The sequence below is a fragment of the Ornithorhynchus anatinus genome, chromosome 10, assembly GCF_004115215.2.
Source record: "Ornithorhynchus anatinus isolate Pmale09 chromosome 10, mOrnAna1.pri.v4, whole genome shotgun sequence".
In the NCBI taxonomy this organism is placed as follows: domain Eukaryota; kingdom Metazoa; phylum Chordata; class Mammalia; order Monotremata; family Ornithorhynchidae; genus Ornithorhynchus; species Ornithorhynchus anatinus.
The window spans coordinates 52,665,008-52,678,542 of record NC_041737.1 but is presented as its reverse complement, the minus strand read 5'-3'; the positions used below and the strand labels follow the sequence as shown (position 1 = coordinate 52,678,542).

Genomic DNA, 13,535 nt, shown 5'->3' with positions numbered 1-13,535 from the left:
CAAGCGCTTAGTCCAGTGCTCGGCACATAGTAAGCGCTCAATGAATACGATTGAATGAATGGGCAGAGGGCGCGCTCCCGCGGAGGGGGCGGGGTTTGGGGGAAAGGGGGCGTGACCTCCCAGAATGCCGTGCGCGAGGGCGGGGCGCCGTGGAGGGGACGCGCTCCCGCGAGGGGGGCGGAGTTTGCGGAAGGGGGCGGGGCCTCCCAGAATCCCGCGCGGGAAGGCGAGGCGATGGGGATGGGGCGCGCTCCCGCGGTGGGGGGGGGCGGGGTTGGGGAAAAGGGGGCGGGGCCTCCCAGACTGCCGCTTGGGAGGGCGGGGCTTCGAGAGCAGAGCGCGCTCCGGCGGAGGGGGGCGGAGTTGGGGGAAAGGGGGCGGGGCCTCCCAGAATCCAGCGCGGGGAGGGCGGGGCGCTGGGGATGGGGGGCGCTCCCGCGGAGGGGGCGGGGTTGGGGGAGAGGGGGCGTGTCCGCCCAGAATGCCGCGCGGGAGGGCGGGGCTTCGAGTGCAGAGCGCGCTCCGGCGGCGGGGGGCGGAGTTGGGGAGAAGGGGGCGTGACCACCCAGAATGCCGCGCGGGAGGGCGGGGCTCCGGGTGCAGAGGGCGCTTCTGTGGGGGCGGGGTTGGGGGAAAAGGGGGCGGGGCCTCCCAGAATACCGCGCGGGAGGGCGGGGCTTCGAGTGCAGAGCGCGCTCCGGCGGCGGGGGGCGGAGTTGGGGGGAGAGGGGGCGTGTCCACCCAGAATGCCGCGCGGGAGGGCGGGGCTCCGGGTGGGGGGCGCGCTCCCGCGGAGAGGGCGGCCATGCTGGTGGTGGAGGTGTCGGGCGGGCGCGCGCTGGTGTGGGGCGCGGAGGCGGCGCGGGAGCTGCGGGAGCGTCTGGGGCTGTGCGGGCGGGCGGCGGGGGCCCCGGCCCGGGAGCCGCGGCAGAACGCCCGCCGAGGGCTGCCGCTGCTGCTGCTGCCCGAGGAGGCCCGCCTGCTGGCCGACCTCGGCGCCGCCGCCCTCGTCTCCGCCGCCCGCCCCCGCCCCGGGCCCGCTCCCCCCGGCCAGGTCAGCACCCCCCCTCCCCCCCCCCCCCCGCACCGGCGCTGCTGCGACCCTCCTGCGCTAAGAGGGGACACCCCGAGCGCTTAGGCCAGGGCTCCGCACGCAGTAAGCGCTCGATGAAGATCCCTGAACCAACCCCATCCCCATTTTACGGAGGAGCTCGCTGAGGCCCACGAAAGAATGAGAAGCAGCGTGGCTCAGTGGAAAGAGTCAGGGGTCATGGGTTCGAATCCCAGCTCCGCCCCTTGTCAGCTGGGTGACCGTGGGCAAGTCACTTCACTTCTCTGGGCCTCAGTTCCCTCATCTGGAAAATGGGGATGAAGACCGGGAGCCCCACGTGGGACAGTCTGATTCCCCTGTGTCTCCCCCAGCGCTTAGAACAGTGCTCGGCACATAGTCAGCGCTTAACAACTACCATCATTATTATTATTATTATTAATAACGATGCTGGTTAAACGCTTGTTATTCATGCAGTCGTATTTATGGAGCGCTTACAGGGTGCTGAGCGCTGGGAAAGGACCGTTCGGCAACAGGTAGAGACCAGTAGTATTTATTGAGCGCTTACTATGTGCAGAGCGCTGGGCCGAACACTTGGAAAGGACCATTCGGCAACAGGTAGAGACCAAGAGTATTTATGGAGCACTTACTTTGTGCAGAGCGCTGGACTGAGCGCTTGGAAAGGCAGTTCGGCAAGGTAGAGACCAATAGTATTTATGGAGTGCTTACTCTGTGCAGAGCGCTGGACTGAGCGCTTGGAAAGGACCATTCGGCAACAGGTAGACACCAAGAGTATTTATGGAGCGCTTACTTTGTGCAGAGCGCTGGACTGAGCGCTTGGAAAGGCAATTCGGCAACAGGTAGAGACCAATAGTATTTATGGAGCGCTTACTCTGTGCAGAGCGCTGCACTGAGTGCTTGGAAAGTACCATTTGGCAACAGGTAGAGACCAATAGTATTTATGGAGGGCTTACTATGTGCAGGGCGCTGGACTGAGCGCTTGGAAAGGCAATTCGGCAACAGGTAGAGACCAATAGTATTTATGGAGCGCTTACTATGTGCAGAGCGCTGCACTGAGTACTTGGAAAGTACCATTTGGCAACAGGTAGAGACCAATAGTATTCATTCATTCATTCAATAGTATTTATTGAGCGCTTACTATGTGCAGAGCACTGTACTAAGCGCTTGGGATGAACAAATCGGCAACAGATAGAGACAGTCCCTGCCGTTTGACGGGCTAACAGTCTAATCGGGGGAGACGGACAGACAAGAACGATGGCACTAAACAGCGTCAAGGGGAAGAACATCTCATAAAAACCGATGGCAACTAAATAGAATCGAGGCGATGTACAATTCATTAACAAAATAAATAGGGTAACGAAAATATATACAGTCGAGCGGACGAGTACAGTGCTGTGGGGATGGGAAGGGAGAGGTGGAGGAGCAGAGGGAAAAGGGGAAAATGAGGCTTTAGGTGCGGAGAGGTAAAGGGGGGATGGCGGAGGGAGTAGAGGGGGAAGAGGAGCTCAGTCTGGGAAGGCCTCTTGGAGGAGGTGATTTTTAAGTAAGGTTTTGAAGAGGGAAAGAGAATCAGTTTGGCGGAGGTGAGGAGGGAGGGCGTTCCGGGACCGCGGGAGGACGTGACCCGGGGGTCGACGGCGGGATAGGCGAGACCGAGGGACGGCGAGGAGGTGGGCGGCAGAGGAGCGGAGCGTGCGGGGTGGGCGGTAGAAAGAGAGAAGGGAGGAGAGGTAGGAAGGGGCAAGGTGATGGAGAGCCTCGAAGCCTAGAGTGAGGAGTTTTTGTTTGGAGCGGAGGTCGATAGGCAACCACTGGAGTTGTTTAAGAAGGGGAGTGACATGCCCAGGTCGTTTCTGCAGGAAGATGAGCCAGGCAGCGGAGTGAAGAATAGACCGGAGCGGGGCGAGAGAGGAGGAAGGGAGGTCAGAGAGAAGGCTGACACAGTAGTCTAGCCGGGATATAACGAGAGCCCGTAGCACTAAGGTAGCCGTTTGGGTGGAGAGGAAAGGGCGGATCTTGGCGATATTGTAGAGGTGAAACCGGCAGGTCTCGGTAACGGATAGGATGTGTGGGGTGATGGAGCGCTTACTATGTGCAGAGCGCTGGACTGAGCGCTTGGAAAGGCAATTCGGCAACAGGTAGAGACCAATAGTATTTATGGAGCGCTTACTCTGTGCAGAGCGCTGGACCGAGCGCTTGGAAAGTACAAGAACCCTCACCCCCACGTATCTCCCCAGGCCGTGGCGGCCTACCTGCAGGCGCAAGAGGAGAGTTTCCGGGAGCAGCAGGCGCTGGCCCTGGCGGAGCGGAGGTCCCGGCTGCAGGGCTTGGCCCAGAAGATCGCCCAAGGCCGGGCCCGGAAGAGACAGAGACGGCAGGAGTCCGTGGACCGATCGGAACCGGCGGCCGAGATGATGGAGGCCGAGGAGGAGGAAGAGGAAGGTGAGGCTGAGGCCGGGCGGCCGGAGGGCGAGCCCTCCGCGGACCACCCGCCGACCCCGCCGCTGCCCCGGACGGCCATGCTGCTGCAGCTGCCCACGGCCCGGCCCCGGCCCCGGCTCGCCCCGCTGCTGGACTGGCGCGTCCCCTCCCCGGACTGGCCCCACGCCGGCCGTCCCTCCCACGAGCTCCGATACCGCGTCTATCGTGACCTGTGGCAGCGGGGCTACTTCCTCACGGCCGGGGGCAAGTTCGGCGGGGACTTCCTGGTCTACCCCGGTGAGTCACGTCAATCCCTGGGTCTGTGGAGCGGCTTCCTCTGAGTTGAGCACTGTACTAAGCGCTTAAGACTGTGAGCTCGTCATGGATAGTAATGTTGGTATTTGTTAAGCGCTTACAAATAAGCGCTGGAGGGGATACAGGGTCATCAGGTTGTCCCATGTGAGGCGCACAGTCTTCATCCCCGTTTTGCAGATGAGGTCACTGAGGCACCGAGAAGTTAAGTGACTTACCCACAGTGGCAGAGCCAGGATTCGAACCCATGACCTCTGACTCCCAAGCCCGGGCTCTTTCCACTGAGCCACGCTGCTTCTCTAAGGGATAAGGGAATGTGTCTGTTGTAGTGTACTCTCCTAAGGGCTTTGTACCGTGGTTTGCACACAGTGAGCATTTAATAAATTTGATTGAATGAATGAACGGGGAGGGGGGGTTGGGTTCTCTCCTCTGCCCCATCAGCATCCCCCCCCCTTCTTTGTTTTTGTTTTTAATGTTTTTTGTTAAGCGTTTACTATGTAATAGGCACAGTGTCACTCACTCGGGTAGATACAAGATAATCAGGTCTCAAATGGGGCTCGCAGTCTCAATTCCCATTTTCCAGATGAGAGAACTGAGTCACAGAGAAGTGAAGTGACTAGCCCAAGGTCACACAGCAGACAAGTGGCAGAGAAGGGATTAGAGCCTAGGTCCTTCTGACTTCCATTGTTTTCCCATCAGTCAGTGGTATTTACCGAGCGCTTAGTACAGAGCTCTGCACATAGTAAGCGCTCAATAAATCCTATTGAATGAATTTACTGAGCACGTGCTGCGTGCAGAGCACTGTTCCAGAGGCGACCTCTCAGCACACAGTTGTGACAGCTGGAGCCCCCTTCTTCCTGTCATTCGTATTTATTGAGCGCTTACTGTGTGCAGAACATTGTACTGAGTGCTTAGGAGAGTACAACCCAACAGACACATTCCCTGCTCGCAGGAAACTGCAGGAATCTAGAGAGAGAGACAGACAATATAAATTACAGATGTGCAGTGGGGTTGGGGGCTGGTGAATAAAGGGAGAAAGTCAAGATGACGCCGAAGGGAGTGGGAGAAAAGGAAATGAGGGCTTAGTTAGGGAAGACCTTGGAGGAGATGTGCCTTCAATAAGGCTTTGAAGGCGAGGAAACTAATTTTTTGTTGGTTATGAAGAGGGAAGGTGTTCCAGGCCAGAGGCGGGATGTGGGCAGGAGGTCGGCGGCGAGAGAGACGAGATGGAGGGACAGTGAGAAGGTTGGCATTAGAGGAGCAAAGTTTGTGGGCCGGGCTCGAGTAGGAGAGTGATGCGGTGAGCGGGGCGAGGTGATTGAGTACTTTAAAGCCGACGGAGAGGAGTTTTGGAGTTTGGCAGGGGGCGAGGGCAGAGGGAGAAGACAGGATAACTTGACTCATGCCTCCCAACCCCAGGCCGCCGCCATCACCGCCCTCCTTTGCTTCTCCTCAGGCGACCCCCTGCGCTTCCACGCTCACTTCGTCGCCCTGTGCTGGCAGCCCGAGGAGCCCCTTCCGCTCCGGGACCTGGTCTCCGCCGGACGATTGGGCACCAACGTCCGCAAGACGGTGCTCCTGTGCTCGGCCCGCCCCGACGGCTCCGTCTGCTACACCTCGCTGGAGTGGGCCGGGCTGGCCTGAGCCCGCCTGGCCGTCGGGAACGATGACTCCGGGGCTTTTCTCTCTCTTCCCGGGCCGGGGAATAAAGGGGCAGGGGGAGGTTTGCCACAGGACCGGACATTAGGGGCTCTTTCCTCCCCCGCCCCGCTCTATTCCGGACTCTGTCGACAGTCCCTTTTGGACCCTGCCTGCGGTCCGTGTTGGAGAGGCAGAGAGAGCTCAGGAAAGAAGCAGCGAGGCCCAGTGGAAAGAGCAAGGGCCTGGGAGTCGGAAGACCCGGGTTCTAATCCCAGCTCCTCCACAGGTCTGCTGGATGACCTTGGGCAAGCCACTTTGCCTCAGTTAGTTAACTCATCTGTAAAATGGGGATGAAGACTGTGAGCCCCATATGGCACAGAGATTACGTCCAGCCCGATTATCTGTTCTCTACCTCAGCACTTAGTAGAGTGCCTGGCACGTAGTAAGTAGTTAACAATTACCATTTAAAAAAAAACTGTAGCCGCTTGTTGGCTCTTGGCTTTCCCTCGGATCCCAACCCAAACTTTGCTCCTCGTCCCCTCCAGTGGGCAGAGCTCAGAGGGGGAGGCCGGACCCCCGAGACCCCAGCCTGGTCAGGTCAGACTAGATTCAAAAGGGCGTCGTCCCTCCCACCCCCCCAACCCTGTCCCAGTCCCTCTCCCTTCCTCACCCAGCTCGACCCTTCGTGCCCGCGAAACGGTGACTCCACAAAATGGCTGCTCCGGCCCGATTGCGGCTTCTCCATAAATGGCCGTCGTAGCAGGATTTGCTGAGCAAAACCCTGTGCCGATAATGAGCGGGGCATCGGGGTTGATCCAAGGTCCTTCAGTCGGGCACAGCCCCTGGCCCAAGTGGAGCTCACATGCCAGAGCGGGAGGAAGCGCTGGAAAGAATTGACCGGATGAGAGAAAGACACCGTCCCTGGCCTTGCGGCGACTCACGATTTACAAATCGGGTGGGAGATGGTTTGGTGCAGACACAATAAGAGAGCTGCCATAATATAAATAAAAGGCAACGTAAAGGTACAGCGGGGCTAACAGTCGAGTGGCAGAGGGGGCTCGGTGGGATCAACTCGGGGGGAGGGCCTGCCAGATCTGGGTAACAGTTGCCGTGATCTGCCAGAGCCGAGGGGCACGGTAGGCCAATGGGATTGATGAAAAAAGGCACCCCAAACAGGCAGTAGCACCCCATCTCTGCACTTCCACGCAGCAGCAGATCTGTTGAATGTCCACCATGCTGGGTGGACACGAGTGCATATCGTTTATTTACATCAATGTCTTTCTCCCCCTCTAGACTGTAAACTCGCTGTGCGCAGGGAGTGTGTCCGGGGTACTCTCCCAACCGCTTAGTACAGTGCTCTGTGCATAGCGCTCAATAAATACGATTGACTTGAGGTTATAGAGATCCGACTCCTTTGGTCTGTCGGACTAGCGGACCCAAAATGTCAAACGCTCGGGAGTTAAAAGCGAAAGAAAAGTGAATGGAGTCGCCCGTCGGGCCGGTCCGTCCCAGAGAAGACGCACAAAGGAATGGATTTCGGTGGTGGCGGTTGGCACGGTGCCCCCCGGCCTCTTGTCCCTGACGGCCGCGTTCCCGATCTCCCCATGGGTATCGTGGGGAGGGGTGGGTGTGTCACGTTGCCGAGTGTGGGCGGGAGTTTGTGGGGCAAAACCCATTTTCAGCCAAAGTGAAGACAGAAAAGTTAAAAATACACGTTTTATGCGTGAGTATGACCAGGAGATGGTGGGAAGAAATTAGTCTAACCAGTGAATATAATTGAGTACCTTCCATTTAGAGCGGCACTTTTCTCTGTGCCTCGGTTATCTCATCTGGAAAATGGGGATTCTGTAACAGCCTGTAAGCCTCAAGAGGGAAGGGAATGTATCCAATCTGATTACCTTGTAGCTAACTACCTCAGCACTTAGGACACATAGTGTATAACAGGCCACTGTTTTTTAAATTATTATTAACGATTGAGAGACCCTGCCCTCGAGATCTCATGATGCTCCCTGGGTGCCAGATCACTGCCTGGTCCGTTGGGGTGGGGTGGATCATGCCCTGGGTTTTCAGCTCAAGTAGGACTTGACCAGATGGACCCCAGTGTTGAGTTTTGGCCCGTAAGATGGTTTGAGAGGGGAACGATGGCAATTGCGGAATTTAAGTGCTTGCTTACTATGTGCTAGGCATTGTACTAAGTGCTGTGATAGAAGATAATTGGGTTGAACCCAGTCCTTGTCCCACATAGGCCTCACAGTCTTAATCCCCATTTTACAGATGAGGTAACCAAGGCAGAAAAGTGAAGTGACTTCATTAAATAGTATTTATTGAGTGCTCCCGGTGTGCAGAGCACTTGTACTGAGCACTCGGGAGAGAACAAGACAATAATAAACAGTCATATTCCCTGCCCAAAATGAACTTACAGTCTACAGTGAGGGAGACACATCAATACAAATATATGTACAAAGGTGCCACGGGGCCGGGATGGAGGAAGAGCAATGGGAGCAAGACGGCGACGCAGAAGGGAGTGGGAGATGAGGAAAAGGGGAGCTTGGTCTGGGAAGGCTTCTTGGAGGAGATGGGCCTTCAATAAAGCTTTGAAGGAGGGGCGAGTGATTGTCGGATTTGAGCTGGGAGGACGTTCCTGGACAAGGGGAGGACGGGGCCGAGAGTTCGACAGCGGTTGGGTAAGATTGAGGCACAGGGAGGTGAGTGCTAGAGGAGCAAAGTGTGCGGGCTGGGTTGTAGGAGAGAAGTGAGGTAGAAGGGGCAAGGTGGTGGAGGGCTTTAAAGCCAAAGGTGAAGAGTTTTTGTTTGATGTGGAGGTGGATGGGCAACCAATGGAGTTCTTTGAGAAACAGGGTGACATGTCCTGAACATTTTTGTAGAAAAATGATCTGGGGAGCAGACTGAAGCTTGCCCATGGTAATAACAATAATAATAATGTTGGTATTTGTTAAGCGCTTACTATGTGTAGACCACTGTTCTAAGCGCTGGGGTAGACACAGGGGAATCAGGTTGTCCCACGTGGGGCTAACAGTCTTAATCCCCATTTTACAGATGAGGGAACTGAGGCACAGAGAAGTGAAGTGACTTGCCCACAGTCACACAGCTGACAAGTGGCAGAGCTGGGATTTGAACTCATGAGCCCTGACTCCAAAGCCCGTGCTCTTTCCACTGCGCCACCATGGTCCCTCAGCAGACAAGTGGTGGAGCCAGGACTAGAACCCAGGTCCTCTGACTACTGGGTTCTTTGTAGTTGAGAAGCAACGTGGCTCAGTGGAAAGAGCCCGGGCTTGGGAGTCAGAGGTCAGGAGTTCTAATCCCGGTTCTGCCACTTGTCAGCTGTGTGACCTTGTGCAAGTCACTTCACTTCTCTGGGCCTCAGTTCCCTCATCTGTAAAATGAGGATGAAGACTGTGAGCCTCATGTGGGACAACCTGATTACTGTGGCTCAGCAGACAGGGCCCGGGCTTGGGAGTCAGAGGTCATGGGTTCGAATCCCGGCTCTGCCACTTGTCAGCTGGGTGACTGTGGGCGAGTCACTTCACTTCTCTGGGCCTCAGTGACCTCATCTGGAAAATGGGGATGGAGACTGGGAGCCTCACGTGGGACAACTTGATGACCCTGTCTACCCCAGCGCTTAGAACAGCGCTCTGCACATAGTAAGCGCTTAAAAAATACCAACATTATTATCATTATTATCCTCCGGCTCGCAGGCCCGTGCTCTAACCACTGGCCCACGCTGCCTCTTCCCTCTTCCCCTCAGAAAACCCGGCCTGAGCGGCTCCTGCACCTAGGGGGCGCAATTGGGCGCGGACACTCTAGGCTGCTCCGGTCATCTCTATGGCAGCCGGCTCCTTCCTCTGATAGGCTGCCGCCGGGCCCGGCCGTGATGACGTCAGGCGAGCACGGAGCCTATATAAGAGCCCCCTGAAGCGGCGTGCGCTCTTTCGCCTTCTTGTCTGTGTCTTCTACGCTTCTTGGGGCAGAGGTGAGGGCCTCCCTGACGACTCATGGCGGGGGAGAAGACATTTTGAAAGCGCTTTATTGGGGTTGGCAAGACTGGGAGAGGAATGGCGCGCGCTCGGGTTTGCGGAAAAGCGAAGGGGGGGGGGCGGACTGACCTCCGAGGACCCGTCTCGGGGGCGGGGAGGGAGCGCCATCCCTCAGCGGTGGGATCGGACTCACCGGGGGGAGGTCTCCTTTGCGCATGCGCGCGGGTGGGCGCCGTCCGCGCTCACTGGCGCCCCCTCTGTGCGTATGCGCGCGGGGAGGCACGTGCCGTCCCCTCGCGCTCCCTGGAGGCGCGCGCCCCCTCTCTGCGCATGCGCGCGGGGAGGCATGTGCCGTCCCCACTCGCGCTCCCTGGGGTCCTCCCGCCCTTCTGTGTGCGCATGCGCGCGGGGAGACCCGTGCCGTCCCATTTAGCGCTGACCCGAAGACCCCCCCCCCCCTTTTTCTGTCTCCGCGCAGGCGCAGTGGGGCTGAGCCGCCATGCCGGTGGCCCGGAGCTGGGTCTGCCGCAAGACCTACGTGACCCCGCGGAGGCCCTTCGAGAAGTCCCGCTTGGACCAGGAGCTGAAGCTCATCGGTGAGCAGTCGGGAGAGGGGCCTGGCGGACCCGAACGCCCCCTCCTCCCTCTAGGGCGGCAGGGGGACGAGCCCCCGGCCTCACCCCACCCCCTTCTCTGCCCCCAGGCGAGTACGGGCTCCGCAACAAGCGCGAGGTCTGGAGGGTCAAGTTCACCCTGGCCAAGATCCGCAAGGCGGCCCGGGAGCTGCTCACGCTGGACGAGAAGGACCAGAGGCGGCTGTTTGAAGGTGCCCGGGAGGAGGGGAGGGGCAGCATGGAGGCGTGCAATACGGCCCGGGCCTGGCAACCATTCCCTCGTCCTTACAGAGCCCTTATGGGGTGCAGCACACTGCGCTAGGCGCTTGAAAAGTACAATTCAGCAACAAATAGACTGGAGCGCGCTGAGCAACAGCATGGAGGCGTGCAATAGAGGCCAGGCCTGGCAATCATTCTCGTGTCCTTATAGAGCCCTAATGGCATGCAGCACACTGTGTTAGGCGCTTGAAAAGTACAGTTCGGCAACAAATAGTTCGGAGCGCGCTGAGGAGCAGCATGGAGGCGTGCAATAGAGGCCAGGCCTGGCAATCATTCTCGTGTCCTTATAGAGCCCTAATGGCATGCAGCATACTGTGTTAGGCGCTTGAAAAGTCCAGTTCAGCAACAAATAGTCTGCAGCACACTGAGGAGCAGCATGGAGGTGTGCATTCATTCATTCATTCAATAGTATTTATTGAGCGCTTACTATGTGCAGAGCACTGTACTAAGCGCTTGGGATGAACAGGTCGGCAACAGATAGACAGTCCCTGCCGTTTGACGGACTTACAGTCAATCAAGTGTGCAATAGAGGCCAGGCCTGGCAATCATTCCCTCCTCCTTATAGAGCTGCTACAGGGTGCAGAACACTACGCTAGGCGCTTGAAAAGTACAGTTCAGCAACAAATAGTCTGGAGCACGCTGAGGAGCAGCATGGAGGCATGCAATACAGCCCGGCCTGGCAATCATTCCCTCGTCCTTATAGAGCCCTTATGAGGTGCAGAACACTATGTTAGGCGCTTGAAAAATCCAGTTCAACAAATAGTCTGGAGCGTGCTGAGGAGCAGCATGGAGGTGTGCAATAGAGGCCAGGCCTGGCAATCATTCGCTCGTCCTTATAGAGCCCTAGTGGCATGCAGCACACTGTGTTAGGCGCTTGAAAAATACAATTCAGCAACAAATAGTCCCTGCCCTCAGCGGGTTCACGGTCTAGAAGGAGGGAGACAGATGACAAAGCAAGTAAACAGGCATCAATAGGACTATAGGTACACATCGTTAATGTAGAGTTATAAATATGTATATACACAAGTGCTGTGGAGGGGGAGCAGAGGAAAAGGGGGGCTTAGTCTGGAATAATAATGTTGGTATTTGTTAAGCGCTTACTATGTACAGAGCACTGTTTTAAGCCCTGGCGTAGGTACAGGGTAATCGGGTTGTCCCATGTGAGGCTTGCAATCTTAATCCCCATTTTAATGGTAACTGGGGCTCAGAGACGTGAAGTGGCTTGCCCAGTCACACAGCTGACAAGTGGCAGAGCCGGGATTCGACCCCATGACCTCTGACTCCCAAGCCTGGGCCCTTTCCACTGAGCCACGCTGCTTCTCTGGAAGGCCTCCTGGAGGAGATGAGCCTTCAGTATGACTTTGAAGGCAGGGGAGAATCAGAAGGTCCTGGGTTCTAATTCTGGCCCCACCACTTGGCTGCTGTATGAAGAGTGACTTCACTTCTCTGGGCCTCCATTCTTTTGTGAAAACGGGGCGGCAGTGAGGCTGAGCCCCATGTGGGACAGGGACTGTCCAATCTGATTAACTTGAATCTACCCCAACGCTTAGAACGGTAGAAAGTGATAGTGCCTGGCACATGGTAAGCACTTAAGAAATACCATCATTATTCTTTAATTAGTCTTTGGCCTCGTCATTCATTTTCACCTGCCCTCCCAGGACTTCATTTAGTGAGGGTTGACAGTAGTCTAGTCAATGCTGGAAGGGTGCACTGGTGGAAATTAGGCGTGGACCACAGTGTTAAACATTTGGGAAAGTGTAATAGATGTGATACCTGCTCACGAGGAGTTAACAAAAGAGGGAAGGTTCCAGGTGGAGATTAAATGCCCGTGGTTAAATGAGAAACAGCACGGTCTGGGAGTCAGAAGGATATAGGTATAGCGCCTGACGGAGTAAGGACTTTATATGCCATTTAAAAAAAAAACGATGAGAAATATCTACATTGATCCAGGATGGTCATGGGTGGGCTCGGGAGATTGAGGTGGGGGCTGTCCCTTGCTTCTACAGGACCCCCTTCCTCACCCCCAGCTCTTCCTTAACCAGGAAATGCCCTCCTGCGGCGACTGGTGCGGATCGGTGTGCTGGACGAGGGGAAGATGAAGCTGGATTACATCCTTGGCCTCAAGATTGAAGACTTCTTGGAGCGGCGCCTGCAGACCCAGGTCTTCAAGCTGGGCCTGGCCAAGTCCATCCACCATGCCCGTGTGCTCATCCGCCAGCGCCACATCAGGTAGCCCTCGCCTCCTAAACCCAGAAATCCAAACCCCTCAGTCACCCCGTCCCTCCACCGCCGCCTCGCTTAAAGCTTTGCATTTGGTATCTCCCGTGCAGCCCCCGGAGGTGACCAGGGTGCGCTCACCATGCAGGGGGCCTGGCCCTCTCCCCTCAATTTTTAGTAAGGGGGTAGCCACTGCCCCCCAATAAAATCCAGCGCGAGGGTCACTGCGGCCCAGCCGTACACCTTGCGAAGGTTCTGCTGGAGCATCCAGTTGGCAGCCCAGGTAATTGCCATCTTGTTAGCCCTCCTACCACACCGTCCAACAAAACAGAACGAGGGAGCCTGATAAGTGAGGGCAGGAAGCACAGACCGAACATAAGACAGAGGGAGAGCCGAGGGTGGCTTGGATCTATTTATTAAAGGCTCACAGTGTGCTCATCTGCTAACATGGAAGGTGTTTCCATTCTGGGGCGGGGGGGAGTAGGGCCTTAAGGACTCTCTTGTGTACGGGAGGAAAAAGCTTGGCAATTTAAAAGATCTTATTTGGCCTTCAAGGCCCTGTCCACAAAGTTTGATCCCAATGTGGGGGTCCAGCCCAATCCAAGAGGGGCCACTGTGTCACCTCCCCATCCCGTTTAACTCCCCCCTCCCTCCCGCCCCCAACAGGGTCCGCAAGCAGGTGGTGAACATCCCGTCGTTCATCGTGCGCCTGGACTCCCAGAAACACATCGACTTCTCCCTGCGCTCGCCGTACGGTGGTGGGCGGCCCGGCCGGGTCAAGAGGAAGAATGCCAAGAAGGGGCAGGGTGGAGCCGGGGCTGGTGACGATGAGGAGGAGGATTAAAATCCTGCCCTATTAAAACCCACATACACACACCTATGTTCCTACTAAATAAAATCTATAACCGGCTCGTGTTGTATTGTGTTACTGGTGTGAGATTGGAGCCACTTGCCTCTTTTTTCCAGGAAGCCCATAGTAACTGTCCT

At 56.8% G+C, this 13,535-nt stretch overlaps 2 protein-coding genes across 2 annotated transcripts; both read left to right on the top strand.

Moving 5' to 3' along the window:
• Positions 1-791: 791 nt before the first annotated feature.
• TSEN34 (tRNA splicing endonuclease subunit 34) lies at positions 792-5,700 on the top strand. The gene is made up of 3 exons (XM_029073744.2): positions 792-1,054; positions 3,307-3,787; positions 5,259-5,700. Exons 1-3 carry the CDS (start codon positions 806-808, stop codon positions 5,444-5,446), a joined length of 918 nt encoding a protein of 305 aa, XP_028929577.1. The 5' UTR covers positions 792-805; the 3' UTR covers positions 5,447-5,700.
• Positions 5,701-9,344: 3,644 nt separating this feature from the next.
• Positions 9,345-13,458, top strand: RPS9 (ribosomal protein S9). The gene is made up of 5 exons (XM_029074301.2): positions 9,345-9,434; positions 9,917-10,034; positions 10,142-10,264; positions 12,374-12,560; positions 13,215-13,458. The coding sequence occupies exons 2-5, from the start codon at positions 9,938-9,940 to the stop codon at positions 13,390-13,392; spliced, it is 585 nt and encodes a 194-aa protein (XP_028930134.1). The 5' UTR covers positions 9,345-9,434; positions 9,917-9,937; the 3' UTR covers positions 13,393-13,458.
• The last annotated feature ends 77 nt before the right edge of the window (positions 13,459-13,535 follow it).

What these genes read in the sequence shown, in the direction of transcription:
- RPS9 (XM_029074301.2), top strand. Translation starts at nt 9,938, where the DNA reads ATGCCGGTGGCCCGGAGCTGGGTCTGCCGCAAGACCTACGTGACCCCG. An exon ending in CCAGAGGCGGCTGTTTGAAG is followed by an intron (nt 10,265 to 12,373) that starts GTGCCCGGGAGG and finishes TTCCTTAACCAG; the next exon opens with GAAATGCCCTCCTGCGGCGA. An exon ending in ATCCGCCAGCGCCACATCAG is followed by an intron (nt 12,561 to 13,214) that starts GTAGCCCTCGCC and finishes CGCCCCCAACAG; the next exon opens with GGTCCGCAAGCAGGTGGTGA.
- TSEN34 (XM_029073744.2), top strand. Translation starts at nt 806, where the DNA reads ATGCTGGTGGTGGAGGTGTCGGGCGGGCGCGCGCTGGTGTGGGGCGCG. An exon ending in GGCCCGCTCCCCCCGGCCAG is followed by an intron (nt 1,055 to 3,306) that starts GTCAGCACCCCC and finishes GTATCTCCCCAG; the next exon opens with GCCGTGGCGGCCTACCTGCA. An exon ending in GGACTTCCTGGTCTACCCCG is followed by an intron (nt 3,788 to 5,258) that starts GTGAGTCACGTC and finishes GCTTCTCCTCAG; the next exon opens with GCGACCCCCTGCGCTTCCAC.